Raw genomic sequence first — 21841 nt, forward strand, 5'->3', positions numbered from 1 at the left:
AAAAGTTTCTCCACCTTCTCCATTATGTCAGTCCATGAAAATCAGACTGCCCTCGCATGTCATCCAGTCCGGTCCGATGTTTTCCACAGACCCATAGAATTATATTGCTGATTTTGATCCAACATTTGGATCAAAAATCGGACATGCCTGATTTTATCCAACAAACCATTCAATCTGTTTGTTAAAAAAACACAGCTATCATCAAGCCCTAGTGCAATCACTAGCCCAGTAATAAAAAGGTAAAAAAAAACAAAAAAAACCACACAAAAATACTTTACTGAAATAAACACTCCCTGACATTTTGCCTCATTTACCACTTTAAAGAGAACCTATCAGTAGGATTTAGCACTATACAGTAAATACATGGCCATAGTGGCACCGTGATGTTGATTAAATGGATACCTGCAGTGAAGAATTCCAATCTTCGGTTGCTGAATAATCTTCCTCCAAAGTTTTCATGATGACATCATATGTGTATCGGGGCGGGACTTGGGGTCGTCTTCTTCTCAGCAGCTCCACCTGCATCCTCCGTTTCTTCTACAGGTCACAAATATTTGAGTGACCTGCCTCCTTTTTTAAATTCTGCGCCTTTGCCGCCACCATGTATGCAGTGTGCTTCTGTGTGCGGTCTGCAACTCTTCACTATAATAATGCCAGATGTGGCACATGCGCAGACGGAGATTTTAGGCTCAATTACCTCTTCATTAAGCCAAAACCTCGATCTGTGAATGCGCCTCGTCCAGAGCTGTTTTATTGAAACAGCCGAGTGATCAGCTGATCGCTCTCAAAAGCCGGGCGATCAGCTGATCTCACTCAAAAGCCGGCCGCCGGGCGATCAGCTGATCGTTCACAAAAGCCGCCGCCGGCCGATCAGCTGATCGTTCAGCCGCTGAGAGAGAAACATTGATTTCGATGATTAAACATAAGAGCTGAGCATGCGCAGTGAAAAAAAATAAAGGATTCCGCAGCTCAAAAAACGCTACATGCTGCGTTCCTGCCGCCCGGCGGTCAGTCGTTCCACGACTGATCCGTCATGCGGCGGATGCAACGCAGACACATTAGTCGTAATGCGTCGTCAATACAAGTCTGTGGGAAACAGCGCAAGCCGTTAACTGATTGTGGTGTTTTCCAAACCGGCGGATTGCGACTAACGCAAGTGTGAAAGTAGCCTAATTGAGCTGAGTATGTGCATGCGCTTAGTCAAGCACCATTTTCTTGAAGACCTACAGACCACTCACAGAATCACACTGGTGATCGTGCTGCCCACTGCAATCAAAGCGGAAGCCCAGAATTTCAAAAAGAAGGAAGGTCACTGAATAATCAATGGACCTGTGGAAAAAAACCCACAGGAGGCAAAAAAAGAAAAAAGAAAATTCCCCAGCGAATCCAAGCAACAAAGTCTAAGGAGCATTGTTCAGACACTTCATAGACTTTACCAACAGCCACTTCCGGCTCGCGCTGCGCTGTTCATGACTCGGGGACTTTGAAGAGCGGTGATATCTGTAGCATTACTGATGTCACCATTCTTCAGAGGCGTTGGGTCTTGTGCAGCATGACCCGGAAGTGGCTGTTGGTAAAGTCTATGGAGTGTTGGAACAATGCTCCATAGACTTTGTTGGTTGGATTCGCTGGACTATTTCAGACCTCCTGTGAATTTTTTTTTTTTAATAAAGTGGTTAACAAGGGATAGTATCTTTGTTTTATTTCTTTGTGTTTCTTTTCTTTTTAGCTTTCCATTAGTGGACTACGCCAGAGTCAGTGGACTACATCGGACCCGCTGAGGATTGTTTTCTTTTAAAATAAATTGGTGATCAAGGGGAGTCTTTATCTCAATAAAGTATTTTGTGTGTTTTTCCTTTTTATTACTGGGTAACTATTAGGGGTGTCTGCGCACTTGGATTTTTTTCTGTTTTCCAGTATATTACAATGTAAAGTGAACAGTGTCATTATAAACTATAACTTGTCCAGAAAAAAAAAAAAATATAACCAGGCCCTGATATGACTTTTATATACAGAAAAATAAAAAAAATGTTACGTATCTTTTAACTCCTTCACGACGATGTACGTCCTACGTCGCCTTCCCCGGTTACAGCGGGCTCATGTGTTGAGCCCGCGGCCATCCCCACACATTTCTGCTGATGTGATCAGCAGACATGTGTGGTTAAAAGGCACGGGTGGATCGGAGATCCACCCAGGCCTTTTAACCACTTGGATGGTGCTGAACCCCTTGGATTGTGCTGATCAAACTCTGACAGCACAATCTAAAGCGCTTCATGCAGGGAACATGCCATCCACGCCGCCATCGGCAGCCCCATAATGTTATCATGGGGAGCCAATGGGTTGACATTGCACCGCGGGGCCAGACGATGACCCCTGTCGCTGTCTCGATTTTTTTTTTTCTTGTGAATGCCAGCACTCACAGGAGATTAGCATTTCTGCTGATCAGAGAGATGCTGAAGCTGATGATGATACTGGAGCATCGCTCTGATCAGCACAAGTGATTGGACTGTGCAGTGATAAAGTCCCCTAGGAGGACTAGTAAACTCAGTAAAAAAAGTGAAAAAAAAAGTTTTAAAAAATAAAAATAAAAAGTTCAAATCACCCCCCTTTTGACCCATTGAAATTAAAACAATAATAAGAAAAAATACACATTTGGTATCGTGTGTTCAGAAATTCCCGATCAAAATATAAAATCAGTTAATCTGATCGGTACACAGCGAGAAAAAAAAATCCCAAACGCCCAAATTATGGGGTTTTTTTGGTGGCAACATTAAAATGCAATAACAAGCAATCAAAACATCGCATCTACCCAAAAATGGTATAATTAAAAATGCCAGCTCAAGACACAAAAAAATAAGATGTTACTAAACCCCAGATCCCGAAAAATAAGAATGCTACATCATACATGTCTCTTAAAACTATGACAAAAGCACAATTTAATTTTTAGTTTTTTATACAAACTTCTGAATTTTTTTTTCACCATTTAGGTAAAAGTATACATGTTTGGTATCACTAACTCGTAATGACCTGGGGAATCACAATGCCAAGTCAGTTTTTCAAAATAGGGAACATGGTAAATAAAAAAAACCCAAAAACAATTATGAGTGCACTTTTTTTTGCAATTTCACCACACTTAGAATTTTTTTTCCCCGTTCTCCACTACAATATGGGGAAGACTGAATGGTGTCGTTCAAAAGTAGAACTCGTCCCGCAAAAAAAAATAAGCCCTCATATGGCTATATTGATGGAAAAATAAAAAAGTTATGGCTCTTGGAAGAAAAAACAAAACAAAACTGCCAGGGTGTGAAAGTGTTTTAAAAAAATATGACTTGTCCAGGAAAAAAAAAAAAACATGCAGAAAAAAAAAAAATAAATAATGTCTTTTGTAAGAAGGGGAGGAAAAAACGAAACTGCAAAAACAAACAGATAAGCCCGATTTCACACATCCGGCTTTTCGCCGGTTTGGAGGATGCGGCGCACGCTAGTACAGTTTTTACAGTACAGTGGCAGCGCGACAAGCGCCGGTCACATGCTGTCATGTGACCGGAGATCATGTGACCCGGAAGTTACAGCGGTGTCACTGTACTGTAAACACTGTACGGGAGTTCGCCGCATCCGCCAAAAAGAAGGATGTGTGAAACTGGGGTAATCTTCTGCTTGGGAAGGAGTTAAATTAAACAAGCCACCCTCTCACCCTGATTGTTATACCATTAATTGGAAACACCAGATTTTGGTTTCACCTTCAAATTTTCTGCTATTGCTGAGGCCTCTTTTACACGTCCGCGTAACACACACACACACACGCCCCCTCGGATCCAGAGTGTGGCTTGAGGGATTCTACCGGACCCGGGAGTTGCGTGGACACTTCAAATGAAAGGGGACATATTTGTACGGGATTTGCCGTAGACAGTCTGTGACGCCACCCACGGTGTGTGGTGAAGTGTGGCGCCACCGCTGCTGTTGTGGGGCACCCGGGGGCGATGGGATGGCAGCTAGAGGTTAACCCCTCCGTGGGTAGGGATGTTGGCCCCGGGGCCCAGTGACTCTGTGCAGGGGACGGTGATGGCAGGGGCAGGCGCGCCTGGTCATACCAGGGAGTCTTAGTTTACTCACAATTAAATGAATCAGACAAGTCCAATGGTTAACCAAGGTGCTGGTGGCCGGCCGCCGCGGCCGGGTTTATTCTGGTACCTCACCCAGGGTGATGGCCTGTATCACTTTCCTCTGCACTGTGTTTTTTTGGCGTGGTGGACTTCCCGGTGTGGAACACTGGAGTCCGCTCCCGGTACTTCTGTTGGGAGCCGTGCCCGCTGACGCTGACCCGTTGGATCTACCGGGCCCTGGCCGATGCCCTATCCCTCTTGGTGGGTGGTTGTCTGCTTTTGGGACTTTAGTTTGGACAGGACCTATAATCCTGCCCACATTTGGTTAAGCAGCTAGGCCATTGGTTCCGGTCCTGGCTTCAGGGTCCAAGTACCCCCTCTGTGCACTGTTTCCGAGTCGGGTCACCGGTCTCGGTACTGCGGACTCCAACCCGGTCCACCTCGGATCTCCGGCTGCCGTCTTCCCGTCTCCCGACAGACACAGACCACCATCTGCCACCTAGCCAATACACCGGGGCTCCAACCCCGACACCTCTGCTCTCTGAACTTGAGCTTCACTTTCTCCTCCTTGTCCACTCCACTACAACTCCTACTTTAACTCAGACTTAACTTCAAATCTCTACTTTTCCGCCCCGGGTTCTCTAGACCCCTAGATGGGCGTTCTCCATCCGCCTGGTCTCGCCCACTGGTGTGCCTTTCCTACCCTGGGGGGGGTGACTGGGATTTTGTTGGCTAGGTTTAACCCTGTGAGGGATGGTATTATGCGGGGGCCTACGCTGTGTGACCACCTGGCGGCGCCACACACACACACTCACACTCCATGATCCATGGTGAAGGTACGTGTGTCCTCTATGTGGGACATCTGGATAGCACATGGACAGCATGAGCTGGTATACTTCCCTGTATCCGGCGCTGATGTTATTTCCAAGTCTGCGGTGAGTGCAGTGAATATACATAACCATAATGAGTGGACCCCGGAAGTAAAGGCAGAGACAGCAGCCCTGGAGACAGGTAAGTATAAAAATGCTTTATTTTTATCTGACCTGTGTTTTCTCTGGTATGTGTCAAACTGATCATGGACCACATAAGTGTGCGGTCTGTGTGACACCCATGCTGCCGGACACGTGTGTACTCCATACGGAACATGTGCACAGGCCCATTGAGGCCTCCTTCACATATCCGTGTCTCTGGTATGTATGACGTCCATTTTCACACCTACCGGAGACACTTAGACCTGTTAAAATCAATGGGTTTGAGCACACGTCTGTGTTTTCACAAGGACTGTGTGGAGCATACGTGTGTTCGTGCGCTCCACACGGCGACATGTCCATTTTTCTGCCAACAGCATGGGTGTCACACGGACCGCACACTGATGTGACACGTACCGGAGAAAACACGTCATTTAAAAATAAAGCATGTTTATACTTTCCTGTCTCCAGCACTTCTGTCTCTGCCGTTACTTCCGGGCCTCATTATGCTCATGTATATTCACTGCACTCAGCGCAAACTCGGAAGTAACAGCAGCACAGGAGACAGGTAAGTATACCAGCTCATGCTGTCCGTGTGCTATCCGGATGTTAGAAAGATAGCGAGCACACACACACACACGTGTGAAGGAGGCCTGAATTTAATGTGTCTACATGTGTCTGTGTCTGAGTTACGTGTGAAAACAGACGTCACACATCAGAAACACTGACATGTGAGAGAGGCCTGTAAGTTTGCATACATGTGATATCAAATAATTTTTCTCTATTAAAAAACAAATACATTTTGTTGTTTGTTCTGGTTATCTTCAGATTTAGGTAAAATGTATTGTGAAAATGGATAATTCTGAAGGATTCACAAACTTTAAGCATGTATAGGGCTGATGTCTACTATGCAAAGACCCATGTGTCAGGATCCGACATTACACGTCCTAATAGTTCGTATGTCACGAGCCCCCCATTACCAGCAGCGCGCCCCAGCACGTACCGCTACTTGTCTCCACTTCCGGTCTGTCTCGGCAAGGCCGCGTGAGTACCTCCCAGCCAATCACACTCACGGAGGGGAGCCCCCTGGAAGGAGGCTTGTGACGGCCAACCAGAAGGGGGCGGGTCCTCGTACACTATAAAAGCCGAGCGCTGCTGCAGTTGCTTCTCCTTTCTTAGCCGGAAAGCAGAGTACGACCATCCCCAGAGGTGAGTGCTGCAAAGAGACTCCTCAATGTAGAAGCCTGTCATGGCGGATGATGGGTGGTCTCCTTATATTAGTAAGTGGACTTGTATTTAGCCCTCCCCAGGAATGTGGCCTCCAGTCCTGTGTGGGGTCTGGTGCAGCGCTGCTCTCGCCTCACATTCTGCAATTTACCTACTTGTTGCAGATTTTCTCAATTTTACATGAAGCAGTCAAAATTTATTTCTGTCCATGTCTTCTGTGTATACGTGACCATGCACCAGAGACCTCTCTGCAGATCTGGCTATGTGCATGGAAGATTGACAGCAGATACATGTCTGCAGATAAAGATCTCATGTGCATGCTCCTCATAAGACTTAGTGCTACAATACAGGCAACTATGTGATATTGTTGCAATGGTGGTCATGTATCCCATAGGTATGGGGAAGCTGGGCTCCGGGCTGCCAGAGGGGAAGGTGGGCTCCTGGCTGCCAGAGGGGAAGGTGGGCTCCTGGCTGCCAGAGGGGAAGGTGGGCTCCTGGCTGCCAGAGGGGAAGGTGGGCTCCGGGCTGCCAGAGGGGAAGGTGGGCTCCGGGCTGCCAGAGGGGAAGGTGGGCTCCGGGCTGCCAGAGGGGAAGGTGGGCTCCGGGCTGCCAGAGGGGAAGGTGGGCTCCGGGCTGCCAGAGGGGAAGGTGGGCTCCGGGCTGCCAGAGGGGAAGGTGGGCTCCGGGCTGCCAGAGGGGAAGGTGGGCTCCGGGCTGCCAGAGGGGAAGGTGGGCTCCGGGCTGCCAGAGGGGAAGGTGGGCTCCGGGCTGCCAGAGGGGAAGGTGGGCTCCGGGCTGCCAGAGGGGAAGGTGGGCTCCGGGCTGCCAGAGGGGAAGGTGGGCTCCGGGCTGCCAGAGGGGAAGGTGGGCTCCGGGCTGCCAGAGGGGAAGGTGGAGTGCTACTCCTCTGCCCTAGGGGCTAGAAAGCTGAACAGCTCTGCAGCATGGCAACCACTCCGCACTACCATGGTGATCTGTGCAAGGGAAGACGTCATGGTGCCAAATGAGGCTGGGGCTCCATTCCCCGCTGCCCCTCCACTATGTGCCCCAGGAATGTGACACCTGTGGGTCCTGTACAGTACCCCTCCCCTCAAAGTGACAGATGCTTCCCTCAGCTGCTGCTGTCTACAAATAGAACCCTGCATGTATGGGGTGGGATCCTGCCCCTAATATTTAGCCTTAACCCCTAGCTGTCTCCAAATCCATTCATTTGTGGCCTGCTGTAAATTGCCCATAACCGTCCATTATTTCTCAACCCTAAGTAGATATTTCTTATTATTTTACCATTTATTCTCCTAATTAGCTGTTACAATCTCTGCTTTCTTTGCAAAATTGTCCGATGTCTTCCTAGACAGTTAAAAAAACTGAGTCATTCTCCCTTTTTAAAATGGTTGTCTTTCCGGGCTACTTTTATTCTTAATTGCTTTACCTAAGGGCTGACAATTGGCACCTTGTGCCTGCAGTTAATGGGTTAACATTGGCGCTGCAATCTGATCTTTCCTCTTAATGAGCTCTGTTGCCAGGGTGCAGTGGGTGTGGTGCGTGTGCAGGTTACATAGTAATGGTGGCTATGAAATTTTATTTTTATTTTTTTTTAATAAAATATAGAAGTTTTTAGCTTGCAAACATTGATTTACGGTTTATTTTTTTAATGTATTTTTATTTTATTTTTTTATTTATTATTATTAAATGTTATTATTCCATGGAGGGGTTTAATGAGCTGCACTTGTGCTTTAGAGACTTGCTCATATATTGTAGCAGGGGGGCTTGAAGGTGATGTATGTAGTTTTATGAAAGCTCATGGCCTTTTTTTTTTTTTTTTTGCATTTCCGTTCATTGCAAAATTTCCCTTTTCCAATGGCTGCCTTGTCCCGTGATGTAATGCTGCACAGCATATTGTGGTGAACCCTTTAACGATTGCCAGGCCTGGACGTGTTCTGTTTCGTGAGTAACCGCACGTCTACAGAGCAGCCATTTTCTAGAAATGAGCATTTCTGCTCCTTGAGTCACTCTTCTGTTCCACATCTCAGATGCCAGCCCCCCTCCCCTGCAGAAGGAAGTGCATTTATGACTAATAATCCTGCACGGAAATGAGGACACGGGGGTTTCTTTGCCCTTGCATCAGAACACCAATATTAGTCTTCTGCGAATGAATGACTTGCTGTTCCAGTCATGATGGGGTTAAGTCCGCACAGTCTAGTGCTTTGGGGCTGCAGGCAACCAATGGAGTCCAGATACTGGAGAAGTGGCTCATTGGTGATCTGGGTGCAGGGAGGCGAATGTTTTGCAGGGACTGTGCCCTTTCATGTGAACCTTTGTACTGTCTGAGAAAAACAATGTGACGCCATAAACCTGCTTACTGGGCTCTTCTTCACTGCAGCCAAGTGCAATTTTGATATTTTAAGAAAAACAAGATGTGTATTGTCAAGGGAAGGAAGTTATGGGAAAGATTTTGCTTCTGTGCCCAGTGCACGCTGATGTGCCGGACTTGCAGCTTGCTTTTCCTAAAGAAAATCCATTGCAGATTTTGATGTCGAATGTTTCATTTCTGACAACTCTGTAGCAAAATCCAGAATTCTAGAATGGTCAAAGGCTTAAAATTAAAAGCCCCTTCATACCTCCTCTCGTGCTCAGTGCCAGTCTTTTGAATGATCTGTTGGCATGTGGTTATTTTGTGCAATCTGCACCAAAAATGATAATTTTGGTGCAGGTATGTGTCAATCTACACTTGTGAAGGCAAAGGATATGGGGTTGAGTTGATCACTAGGCACCCAGCAATTCCAAAAAGGGGGCTGTGTAGCACAGGAGCGTGGGGGGCTGTGTAGCACAGGAGCGTGGGGGGCTGTGTAGCACAGGAGCGTGGGGGGCTGTGTAGCACAGGAGCGTGGGGGGCTGTGTAGCACAGGAGCGTGGGGGGCTGTGTAGCACAGGAGCGTGGGGGGCTGTGTAGCACAGGCGCGTGGGGGCGGTATCCAATTCCCTCCTCCCACCCAAGTTGATCAGAGGTGTGCATGATGGATGTCCACACTGTTCACGGTCTATGGGACTTCTGAAGATGGCGATGCACTGTTCGTCAATTTTGGGAATACCATATTCAATGAATGGTGTTGAGCATATCCTCCACTCACGGCGGGACACTGTATTCTGTATCACTAGGAGTCCCAGAGGTCAAACCCACCCATTATCGCTTATCACCAATCCCAAGGTTAGGGGGGGTGATGACTTGCTGAGTAATGACCTTTCAAACTGGGGCAATGGAATCTGGATTGTATAAAAATGGGTAACATTGTTAACATTTGCTTCCTATGGCTGTGATGCCTGTCTACAAGGTGTCCATTGTGGATGTCTTATACAGCTGCAGATGCCGTATACCAGCCATCATCTGCATCCTATAAAATCCATGTCTTCCCTAGACCTGGTACAAAACCAGATTATATAAATATGGAGCGTGCTTTTGTAAATTGCACTTTTTCCGTTTTACGGCATGGGTGTAGCAGCTGCACAGTCTGCTTCCATAAAAATGGTGCTTGCAGGAGACGGATGCCTCTGCCTCCCGGTGTAGATGCTTTTAGATGGGATGCACGGCTGCTTTTCTGAAGATGTCGCATTGTATTTCTCAATGCCGATTATGTAGGATGACCTCTAGATCTAAAGGATGTAGGACGCCCTTGAATACGGTATGACCTAGCCAGGCTTCTGAGCATGCCCTGAAGCTCTGAGGATGCTACGTGATGAGAAAGGTGGTGATGAATGGAGGAGGTGCGGGGACTCTGACTCCTCTTCCTGCCTAATTTCAGTCAGGTTGGGCTCTGCGGCACCCATCAATAAGCCTCTAATCCTCGGGCTCCTCTGAAGACCCTCTATACTGTAAAAAATCTTTTTTTTTGATGAGAAAACTGTCTGCTTGCAAGAAAAGGGTTAACCTGAATTGCAGCATTTCTGACGTTGCGGAGGAGGAGGAGGAGCGCAGAGACAGGAAGGCTTATAGTCAAGGACGTAGCTGTGAATATAGGGTATGTGATGATAGTGCTCCTCCATTAGGTTCATCTATAAGAATATGATGACAGAAGCTAATCCCTGGCCGGACAAAGGGAGGGGGCATCAGGATTTCATGACCTTGGGGAGGGGGTGCTGGATTTGCATTGGTTAATACAGGGAAAGGGAACGAAAAATGGCACTTGCATAAATTTGGCTAAATTACAGGTCCGAAACCAAAACATTTTATTCAGCCAAATGCAGGTTTGGGCATATTGTTCAAATTCTGAACAACCCCCTTTTAATTTAATCTAATTCACATGACCTATATAACTTCAAACCTGTGTGTAAAACATTTATACATTTGTGTGTGTTCCACCATACTGCACACAACCTGTTGATGGTTGTGGACCAGTTTTCAGCAAAAAAGAGGTATTTCTAATTCTGGACAACCCCTTTAAATTAGTCTAATTCATGTCATATAAAGCAACAGCAACAAAGTGAACAGCATATTCTACCTTTTCCATATAACTCCGGTATAGGAGCATATAGATCAGTGTCATGGAGTTGGTCACTTTGTGCTATACCACTAATTTTTATATTAAGTTTTTGGGGGAATTAAAGGGAACCTGCCAGGGGTAATATGCACCAGGAAGCACAAATGGTTCTGGGTGCAGATTGCTAATCCCTGCCTAACCGTCACTGTATCTAGTAGCATAGATGGAGATCTTTAGCAAAAGTATTTCTAAAGATCCTTTTATGATATGCTAATGAGCACAGGGACTTGCCACAAGGGCGTGAGTTTCTGCTTTCATTCCACCCTCTTAGCATGCCCACAGGGGCATGCTAACATGTTGTTCAATGCAGCATCGTACCTGTACGCAGTGCGTACCGGTGTCCGCTGTCCCAGCACTTCTCGTGATGCAGTTTGATGGGTGTAGGTGTCACGGTCCTGCTCACTTGACCTCTCAAAAGCCGGGACGCGTACACCCGGCTTCATAGTGCACATGACCGGAAGTGCCGGGCATTCTGATCAGTGGTGACAGCAGACACAGGTATGCACATCACTGCTGATGACTCTGCATTGAATAGCACATTGGCATGCCCCTGTGGGTGTACTAACATGCAAAGAGGGCAGAATGAGCACAAGACGTAACGCCCTTGTGACTAGTCACTGTGCTCATTAGCATATCATAAAGGATCTTTATGCTACAAGATACAGGGACAGTTAGGCAGGGATTTGCAATATGCACCCAGAACTGCTCGTGGTCCTGGGTGCATATTGCACCTGACAGGTTCCCTTTAAAATGCCAGTCATTTAGATAGAGGGATAGAGATCAGTGTGTGTGTGTGTGTGTGTGTGTGTGTGTGTGTATATATGTATATGTGTGTATATATTATAATATAATATTTTTTTTTTTTTTGTGTATGTGCAATCTGTATTCTTGTAATTTATTGCATATTTTTTTTTTTCTATTTTAGCACCATGTCCATCCTAAAGGTTCACGCAAGAGAGATCTTTGACTCCCGTGGGAACCCCACTGTGGAGGTTGACCTGTATACAGAAAGAGGTGGGTTCCTGGCGCACTTCAGAATTTCCAAAGCTGGAAATTATTTGTATACCTCCATTTAGTTTTTTTGTGATAATTCCTTAAAGTTGGTGAACCTTGACGACCAACTCTAAATGAGCCCCCCATCACAAAGGGGTACATTAAAGGGAACCTGTCAGCAGAAATCTTGCCCTAAACCTAAGTTTCCCCTTCTGCAGCTCCTGGGCTGCATTCTAGCAAGGTTCCTATAGTTATTCTGCCCCCTTTTAGATCAAAATAAATAATTTATAAAGTGGTACCTTTTCAGTTTGAAAATCTTGTTAATGGTACACGGGGGCGGGCTGTCTGGTGTCAGTTACTGTCCTTCCTGCCGCTTTAGGCCGTCCCCCAACGCTCCTTTACATACCTCAGGACGCCGCACAGTGCATCCTATGTCTCGCGCATGCGCCATTCCACTGTAGCGGGACTGTGCACAGTGGGACCGCTGGTGACGTTGCGCAGGCACGAGATTATGGGCGGTGCTGTGATTTTCATCAGCAAGCTGCCGCCCATAATCTCGTGCCCGCGCTTCCCCTCTGCCTCCACCGTTCTGCGCATGCCCTGGCCAGATGACCAGATGATCGGTGGTGTCCTGCCCTGCTCCTCTCATCTATTTCCTGCTCCAGGGCTAGATGGGAAAGAGGTGACGTTGGGTCATCTGGCCAGGGCATGCGCAGAATGGTGGAGGCAGAGGGGAAAGCGCAAGCACGAGATTATGGGCGGGAGCTTGCTGATGAAAATCACAGAGCCGCCCATAATCTCGTGCCTGCGCAATGTCACCAGCGGTCCCACTGTGCTCAGTCCCGCTACAGTGGCACGGCGCATGCGCGAAACATCGGACGCACTGGGCGGCGTCCTGAAGTATGTAAATGAGCGTTGGGGGACGGCCTAAAGCGGCAGGAGGGACAGTAACGGACAACAGACAGCCTGCCCCCGTATACCATTAACAAGATTTTCAAACTGAAAGGTTCCACTTTATAAACTATATTTTGATCTAAAAGGAGGCAGAATAACTATAGGAGCCTTGCTAGCATGCAGCCCAGGAGCTGCAGAAGGGGAAACTTTTAGGTTTAGGGCAAAATTTCTGCTGACAGGTTCCCTTTAAACTAGTTTAATTCTTACTGTATGTACCCCATTACGATGCTATACTTAGCAGTGTAGGGGCTCACTTACAGAGTACCCAAATGTGCTCCATCCACTGTGGTGCTGATATTGACACCCTGGCCTGAGGTCACTTCTATAGGAGATGATTGCATCACAGACCAATATTCACATCTTGGCCATGGATGTCAGATGCTGCTGATTAGCGACAATTAGTGACATGGTTAGCAAGTCCCTAAATAATTGTCAGCCTGCACCACTGAAGATTGGTGATCGGATCTTCCGCTGTCTGCATCCATTTGACTATACCAGCTTGCAGACTTGTTGATTGGCACGGGCGCGCTGTCGTCATGCCAGGGCATCTGGACGTGGTGCGACCAAGACGTTCCTTGAAAGCACTTCACACATGCACTAAACAGGACTCTTCCTCTGATGCCGTCAAGCTAAATATTAACTTGTTGGTGCCTCCTATCTTGATTGATCTGTCATTACGGTCACTTGTGCTTCTGCTCCTTATGGATGATGGCTGTATTTTACACAGATCTAATGCCAGGGGTGTAATTATAGCTGCTCTAAACACTTGGCGAGACAAAAAAAAAATCGAAATACTGAAGTCCTAAAACACTGCCCAATCTAGTCTCTGCAGTGACTGAAAGGCTGCTATGTGGACGCGCACTCGTACAAAACGGCCTGTCAGTCACCACCCTAGGAGCGCTGAAAGGCAAAAGGAACAGCAGTTTTGCAGGAAAAAATATACTTAAGTGGTTGATCATTTAACAAATTAACTGAATCACGACACTGCCACATTTATTAATCAATTTGGCATAGTTTAGTGCCACTGGGTGACAAGCAAACAGTTCCTGGGAATGTTCTTTAAGGGAACAAACCACCAGGATTTTGCGATGTGAAGTAAAGGCAGTGCCATACAGGCACTAGGATGCTGACTCCAGGCACACCTGTAGAAAGATCCGATGCTTGGTTGCTGAAACATCTGTAATCAAAGTTGCAGAAATGCACTGCACTTTGATTGACATGGGTTGGATCCTTGGAGTTTCGCCGGTGTCCTCTTGACTTGCCCCTTTTCTATAGTTGAATATCCTGGCACACCGCCATTACTGTTGGTGGCGCGTGCACATTGCCACAGTAATTCTGTCTTCATTAACAAGGTACAAGAGTCCGCGCATGCATGTATTGCGATCTCCAGTGCCATTTTATTGAGGGCCGAGAGGTATCGGCGTGTGTGCAGATGTGAAGAATAATCTGCGCATGCGCCCATACTTTAGTCTTCACCGCAGTGTCTTCAATAAAATGGCACTGGAGATCGTGGCATGCAAATGCACAGACTGCGGCGCCATTTTAATGAAGACAGAATTGCTGTGGCAATGCCCATGTGCCTGCCATCAACAGTAATGGTGGTGTGGCATGATATTCAAATAAAGAAAAGGGCAAGCCAAGAAGACACTGGAGGAGGAATAAACTCTGAGGACCCGACCCACAAAGGACCCTCCCCAATGCACACATCAAAGTGCAGGGCAGCTCTGCAACTTTGATTCAAGAGATTTCATCAACCAACATCCAATCTTTTTATAACCGATATGCCTGGATTCAGCGTCTTACTGCTAGTATGGCACTGCCTTCAGTTCATATCACAAAATCTTGGTGGTTGTTCCTCTTTAATCGACAGATCATTCATGGATGAGAGATTTTGACTAAAAAAAATCCAATGCGGCGGAGTTTATTATAAACAAATGTCTGTGTCAAACTATTTGATTATATAAAATAAAATAAATTAAATTGTATTATATAAAAATGTTTTATTAAATTCAATATATAAAATAAAAAATTACATATATATATATATATATATATATATATATATATATATATATATATATATATATATATATATATATATATATATATATATATATATATATATATATATATTTTCGTGTGTACATGATATAGAAAGAGGTGTGTGTATATATATGTATGTATATATATATATGTATGTATATATGTATGTATATATATATATATATATATATATATATATATATATATATATATATATATATATATATATATATATTAATATTTATATTATATTTTTTTTTTTTTTTAAATAATGTAGTTATTTTAATTTTGTAACTGATTTTAATTTATTGCCTATGAGGGGCTTTTAATCGATTTATACCTTGACCCACTAACTCTCCTTTTGCAGGTCTTTTCCGTGCCGCAGTACCCAGCGGAGCCTCCACCGGTATTTATGAAGCACTTGAACTCCGTGACAATGATAAAACTCGTTTCTTGGGAAAGGGTGAGTCTTTTGCTTTCTTTTTTTTTTAAAAAAAAAAAAAAAAAAAATTATAAACCATGTTCATAAATGTATCAATCCTTCTTGCTTCTGATTGTTTGAAGCCGAGCCAAATCTGGATCATCTTTACAAATAAAATGCAGAATTGTTGCTCCATCAAACCTAATGAATGAACGGACACTGGACACTACTTGTCCCTTTGTTACATGTTCTACTTTGTGCAGATCTGTCCATTAAACCATATCTAGACTGATTAAACTTAACGTTAAGTTCTAGTCATGCATTTCTAGGAGGAATAGCTGGCACTACACCATGCAAAGTTAGGGTAAAGTGTAAGCACATTATATTTATCGGAGTTCCAATATTTGTATTGAAAAAAAAATTAAAGATTAAAATATTACCTGCAGGGTTGTGTGTGTGTGTGGTTTTTTTTTTATTTTTTTATTTTTTTTTATATATACACACTTCAATTTTGTATAAGGATTTATTTTTCAAAATTCTAAGGGGTAAGCTCCAGGACTGTAGATCTTTCCGCAAATGACCAAGAAGGTTTTAAAGATGCATCCATACAGGTTGGAGACTTGATTTTTCAAATATTACTACAGGAACAGCGTTGTGGATGAGGTTTTAGAATTTCATCCACATGCTGCAAAGATAATCCACATTGAGTGCTGCTGCAGGTTTAATGTTTAATGCTGGATTTCATCCCATGCAAAGCGGTAAAATCTGCATTGAAATTTCCTGTGGCTTTTACCTAAAGCTTAGTAATATTTTGACCTAGCTTTTAGAAAACCCCTTTTTTAATGGTTAACAATCCATTTACAGTAGACTGAATTTTTGCAAGAACTCTAATCCAGGATTGTTAGTCTGGTTGTGCATTTCCTCACCTTTCTGTCCCTTGCTCTCAGGTGTGAGCAGAGCTGTGAAATATGTAAACGAGTTTCTGGGACCTGCTTTATGCACCCAGGTAATGGGAGCCCGTGCCCGGCACTCCCAATGCATGGGGTTTGACTAACTACTGCGATGGCATTCCTAGACGGCCAGCATCTCCTGCTTGTTGCTTTTTTTTAAAATGTGCATGTAATTGACCGGCAGATAAGAACGTAGCCTTCAGCAGGAGATGTCGGTCTAGAAATGCCTCTGCTGCATGCAAGTGTGATCCGTGCAGTGATTGAATGTGCTTGTCCCTTCCAGGTGTCTCTAAAGCCGTTGCGCACATCAATAATACCATTGCACCAGCACTGCTTGGAAAGGGAAAGGTACGGGTTCTTGTTTTTTTTTTTTTTTTTTTTTTTTTTCTACTAACTGCCTGCTAACACATCTTGTGCTCTTAAAATCTTCTGCTTTGATATCATTCCAAAGTTAAAGCTGCAGGATTGGACTACTACATTGTCTTCGAGTCTCTTGACTGTACCCTGACATATATTGGGTACGAACAATTGGGCATGTCGAATTTCAATACCCAGCACTCTAATGGGTAGAGGAAAAATTTCCCTGGGGCAGGGAGGGAGAAACGCATGCATGCTCTGACCAACCGAGCGTGCATGTAAGTGAGGCAGGTCAGGAGTTGTTTACACACCTTTAGGCCTCTTTCACACGTCTGAGCAAAACGCGCACGTCTGAGAAAAATATGCGCACGTTTTGCACTATTCTGTGGTGTAGGTGCATGTGTGTTCAGTGTGTATGGTCAGTGTGCTATGTGTGACATCTGCATAGCACGTACTTCTATTTTTGCCTGTGCCTGGCCTTGCTGTCTCTAGTGCTGCTGCTTCAAGGTCCACAGTGCAGTGAATATTCATGAGCATAATGAGCAGGCCCAGCAGCGCTGGAGACAGCAGCGCATAGAAAATAATTTTATTTCAAAGACACGTGTTTTCTCCAGTACATGTCACACGGATCATATGTGGTCCATGTGATATCCTTGCTGCCATAGAAAAACTGACATATCGCTGTGTGGAGCACACGGGCCATCTGAAAACGTGTGTGTGTGTTTTCTTTTTTTTTTTTTTTTTTTGCAGGTCCTCTGCTCAACGTCGGGTGAGTGTGATGGCGGAGTCTCCTTCCTATAAGAAGTGTCCTGCAGTATCTAACTGTTTTTAGCTGCATGGACACTTCATTATGGATCCGACGCTAGGGCTTTTTTTCGGGGGAGGGCATATATTTAACCCTTGCTCTGAAAATCCCTGCTAGGGCTTATTTTTGGGGGAGGTCTTATTTTTGGAAAAAACACGGTAGTGGAAAAACCTCCGAATGGAAGTATTGTATTGAAAGATGCCACGAGTTTATCAAACGTTGCAACATTTTCATATATTTGGTGCAAATACCTGCAACGCAGCCACAAGCAAAGAAAGTAAGAAAAATCTGTTCCCATAATATTTAGCTTGGCCAGCTCTCAAGGCATCTGCTTTGCAAATAAAGGCTTTGTGCTCTCTGATCTTGTCTGTATTTGAAGGACAAACCTTAAACATGGATTTGTAAAGTGCTTTCACTCCATACAGAAGTTGGCTGCATTGCAATGGGTCTGACGGGGGATTTATAACCCAAGTACCGGGCCATTTCAATCCCTTCCATTCACTCTTATTAAAAACATATTCATCAATAATTGAAACCTTTTAGCTCTTCTGCAACATTTCCCAATGCTGCTCCATACAGCATACATCTGGCTACCACTGGAACACAATAACACCCCACTGACTACAGCTGCTTGCAATGCAAATGGGATTACAAATCCATGTAGAATCTGATCATAATCTGACTGTTCCCACATACAAGCTCTCATATTTGTAATCCGCCTGATTTGTGTTCATAATTGCGTTTTTTTTATGTTTTTCTCTCAAACTATGGAATTTCTGCCTTGTACAGTATCGTAATGAATGCATAGGAAGCCCTTGTCTACCATTATTGGAATAGCTACATTAGTCTGACATCTATATCTTGGATCCATGCTGCTGTAATGGAGGAGCGACATAAACTTACAGCAGCAGGTGTTGGTGGAGACACTTGTTACATGATCTCAAGTCTTATTTAATGAGCAGGCAGACTTGTAGGAAAGCAGACTGACAACTGTAGGATAACTGCTGGTGCAAACTGGTCCAAAGCTTCTATTGACCTGTGCAAACGGTATATATGTAGTCTCCTATAATAGCAGTACATATGGAGTCGTCCAGAACACGATACTCTTTTGGATTTGTGCAGAAACTTGTAGTCCTTCGTATAAAATTGAAGGTACTGTAATGGGCTTTGCAGAAACCCCAAAATGTTAAGAATGCCATTGTGCAGGTTTCTGAATCAAACGCACACTTTTGGTCCTTTTAATTGTTTGGTTTGGGCAAAGGAATTAAAGATTTATATGGAACATAAGTAAGATCTTTAGTGGGGTATTCTCAAGCTATTCATACAGCATGAAAATGATCAGGTTTGCAATGGCATTGCATTTCTGATCTGTAATTTTCCTGCAATGAGAGCTTTTACTTTTCCCTATACAGCTTGTTTCCATGAAACTCAGCCACTTGTGCTTGTCCAGACCCTGGACAAGAGTGCCCAGAAGTTGTTGTTCTAGGAGAGACGTTAAGGGGTAGTTTGCACGCTGCGACATCGCCAGCCGATGCTAGCAATGCCGAGCGCGATAGTACCCGCCCCCGTTGCACATGCGATATCTTGTGATAGCTGCCGTAGCGAACATTATCGCTATGGCAGCTTCACACGGACTTGCCTGCCCTGCGATGTCTCTCTAGCCGGCGATCCGCCTCCTTCCTACACACTGCAGGCGGCCAATAGAACCGGAGGGGCGGAGATGAGCGGGATGTAAACATCCCGCCCACCTCCTTCCTTCTGCATAGCCGGTGGAGGCAGGTAAGGAGATGTTCCTCGCTCCTGCGGCTTCACACACAGCGATGTGTGCTGCCGCAGGAACGAGGAACAACATCGAATCTCCTATTGGTACGACATTATGAAAATGACTGACTCTACACAGATCACCGATTTTGACGCTTTTGCGGTCGCTATCGGCACATCTAGGCTTTACACGTTGCGACGTCGTTACCGGCGCCGGATATGCGTCACTTTCGATTTGATCCCGACTATATCGCAGTAGCGATGTCGCAACGTGCAAAGTACCCGTAACTCTGAATATCTCCGCCACCTCTCTCCAGCCTATTGAATTCTATACAGCAGTTATCTGCATACCTCATTCTCCCTCTTGGCTCCTGACAAGTTGCTGTTATATATCTTGCAAAATCACCAGCATAAGGTGTTCCTAATCACAGCTCACTGTCCAGGGCAATGCACTCGTTCAGATGCCTTGATCTGGGTAAATAGTGAATGGTTCTCACTCCAAAACTGGTGGCTGAAATGTTACTACAGAACTTTGTGCTGAGCTGTATAGTTCTACCAATACTACAGTTCTGCTACTCACCAAAACGGTCACTCAGAGGAGAGCCAGAAACCAGGAAGTAAGGAGACTGCATGCTCTGAGCTGCTAGGAGGCAACTTGAGAATAACCCATTAATTATTGACCCTAACTTGTCAAGGTCATATTTATGGGAAACGTCTGTGCTAATCTTGTCTTTCATTTCCAGAATCTAACTGTTGTGGAGCAGGAAAAGATCGACAAGCTAATGCTTGATATGGATGGGACTGAGAACAAGTGTAAGTGCATTCTGTGTTTCCTACAGGGACGGCATTCATAAAATATTCACTCTGCTTTACCATTACCACTGTTACGGGTACAGTACTGGAAGGAGTACAAATGTTTAGTAACTGCAGCCTTTTGTTGAGGCTTCGACAGAATACTAATGAGTTAATGCAGTTTATACACCAGGGTAAAATTTGCCAAAGTTGATTGCCAACAAGAACTTGGCTCTTTTAATTCAACTGATAAATGCAAAATGTTGGAGCATAACCTGCAAAAATGTCCAGTCTCCTTACCTACATCGGTGTATCAGTAGCCACGAGTGATTTTTGTCGTAAAATAGTCCACAAGTACTATGCAGGAGTAAATGTCACAACTGGGTTATCCATCTTGTGACCTGTCTGCAGGCAACACTGATGGCAGAGGACCTTCCATGTAGTCCTATAAATAATGCACTTGTCGCCGAAATATATTGATCCTCAATTTTTTATTTCTGTCCCCTTGTGCAGCAAAGTTTGGTGCTAATGCCATCCTGGGAGTCTCTCTGGCGGTGTGTAAGGCTGGCGCTGCTGAAAAAGGAGTGCCCCTGTACCGTCACATTGCTGATCTGGCTGGAAATCCAGAAGTCATTCTTCCTGTCCCTGTAAGATTGACTACAATTCATTAAAATGCAAAAATAACACTTTATGAATGTTAAACATGAACGTCAAGTAATCCAGATGCATGAATGCAGAAATGGACATACTTGAGATCCTAACTGGAACCTTTTCTCCCCCCCCCCCCCCCCTTCCTTTTTTTTTCCCCCACAGGCATTCAATGTGATCAATGGTGGATCCCATGCTGGCAACAAGTTGGCTATGCAAGAGTTCATGATCCTGCCAGTTGGTGCCTCCAGCTTCAAGGAGGCCATGCGCATTGGTGCTGAGGTTTACCACAATCTAAAGAATGTGATAAAGGCCAAATATGGCCAGGATGCCACCAATGTTGGAGACGAGGGTGGTTTTGCACCCAATATCCTTGAGAATAAGGAAGGTAAGTGTCCTGGTTAGTGATGGGAGAACTCACAGATATCCGTGATAGACAGGACTAACCAGACATTAAAAAAAAAAACAAAAAACTGTTCCAGCCCGCAATTGATCCCGGGTAGCTGGCCGAACGCTGGTCCCCATGTAAGTCTATGGGATCCAGAAGCCAGGGATTTAAAATTTTCGTAGAGGGAAAAGTGCACGTTACATGCCAAGGCTACGATGCGGCTGTAACTGCTCCTACAGCCGCTCATTCACTTACTGGGCCGCCCATTAAGCTCATGCATATGCACTGCTATCCCCTCCCACTGACGTCTGTGATTGGTTGCAGTCAGACACCCCCCCCACCCCACCCTGAGAGGGACAGCGTGTCTGATTCTTCCAATCACAGGCACTGTCTGCAGATCTATATTGTACAGTAAAAATAAATAAAATAAAGTCTGCTTAGGGTTCCCCCATGTTATGATACCCAGCATGGATAAAGCATGCAGCTACAGGTTGCAGCTCCCAGCCATGTGCTTTTCTTGGCTGTGTATCAAAATAAATCAAAATAAGAGGATTCCCAACAGCTGGGGGCTGGTATTCTCAGGCTAGGGAGATCCATGATTATTGGGAGCCCCCCCCCCAGCCTAAAAATAGCAGCCTGCAGCCGCCCAGGATGGTTGCATCCATTAGATCTGACAATCCCAGCACTCTACCCCGCTCTTCCTGATTGCCCTGGCGCGGTGGCAGTCAGGGTAATGACTGGTTAATCTCAGCTCATAGCTGCCACTAAGCCCTTGATTAGTAATGGGGAGGGCCTAGAAGACTGTGTGAAAGTAAAAAAAACACACCAAAAAAACCTTTATTTGAAATAAAGACAAAAAACGCCCTCTTTCACCACTTATCAACCCTCAAAACACCCCT

At 45.1% G+C, this 21841-nt stretch overlaps 1 protein-coding gene across 2 annotated transcripts in view; it reads left to right on the plus strand.

The window, feature by feature from the left end:
- Positions 1-6172: 6172 nt before the first annotated feature.
- Positions 6173-21841, plus strand: part of ENO1 (enolase 1) — a 28879-nt gene continuing 13210 nt past the window's right edge. Inside the window, exons 1-7 of one of the 2 annotated variants that reach the window (XM_075328301.1) lie at positions 6173-6280; positions 11756-11844; positions 15188-15283; positions 16189-16247; positions 19858-19927; positions 20420-20553; positions 20720-20942. In XM_075328301.1, the coding sequence (XP_075184416.1) occupies positions 11760-11844; positions 15188-15283; positions 16189-16247; positions 19858-19927; positions 20420-20553; positions 20720-20942 (667 nt within the window). In that variant the 5' untranslated portion in view covers positions 6173-6280; positions 11756-11759. Of the gene's footprint in view, positions 6281-11755; positions 11845-15187; positions 15284-16188; positions 16248-16474; positions 16540-19857; positions 19928-20419; positions 20554-20719; positions 20943-21841 lie in introns of both variants that reach the window. The other variant, XM_075328300.1, reaches the window with a different exon arrangement.

Source organism: Anomaloglossus baeobatrachus, chromosome 11, assembly GCF_048569485.1.
Source record: "Anomaloglossus baeobatrachus isolate aAnoBae1 chromosome 11, aAnoBae1.hap1, whole genome shotgun sequence".
NCBI classification, from domain to species: domain Eukaryota; kingdom Metazoa; phylum Chordata; class Amphibia; order Anura; family Aromobatidae; genus Anomaloglossus; species Anomaloglossus baeobatrachus.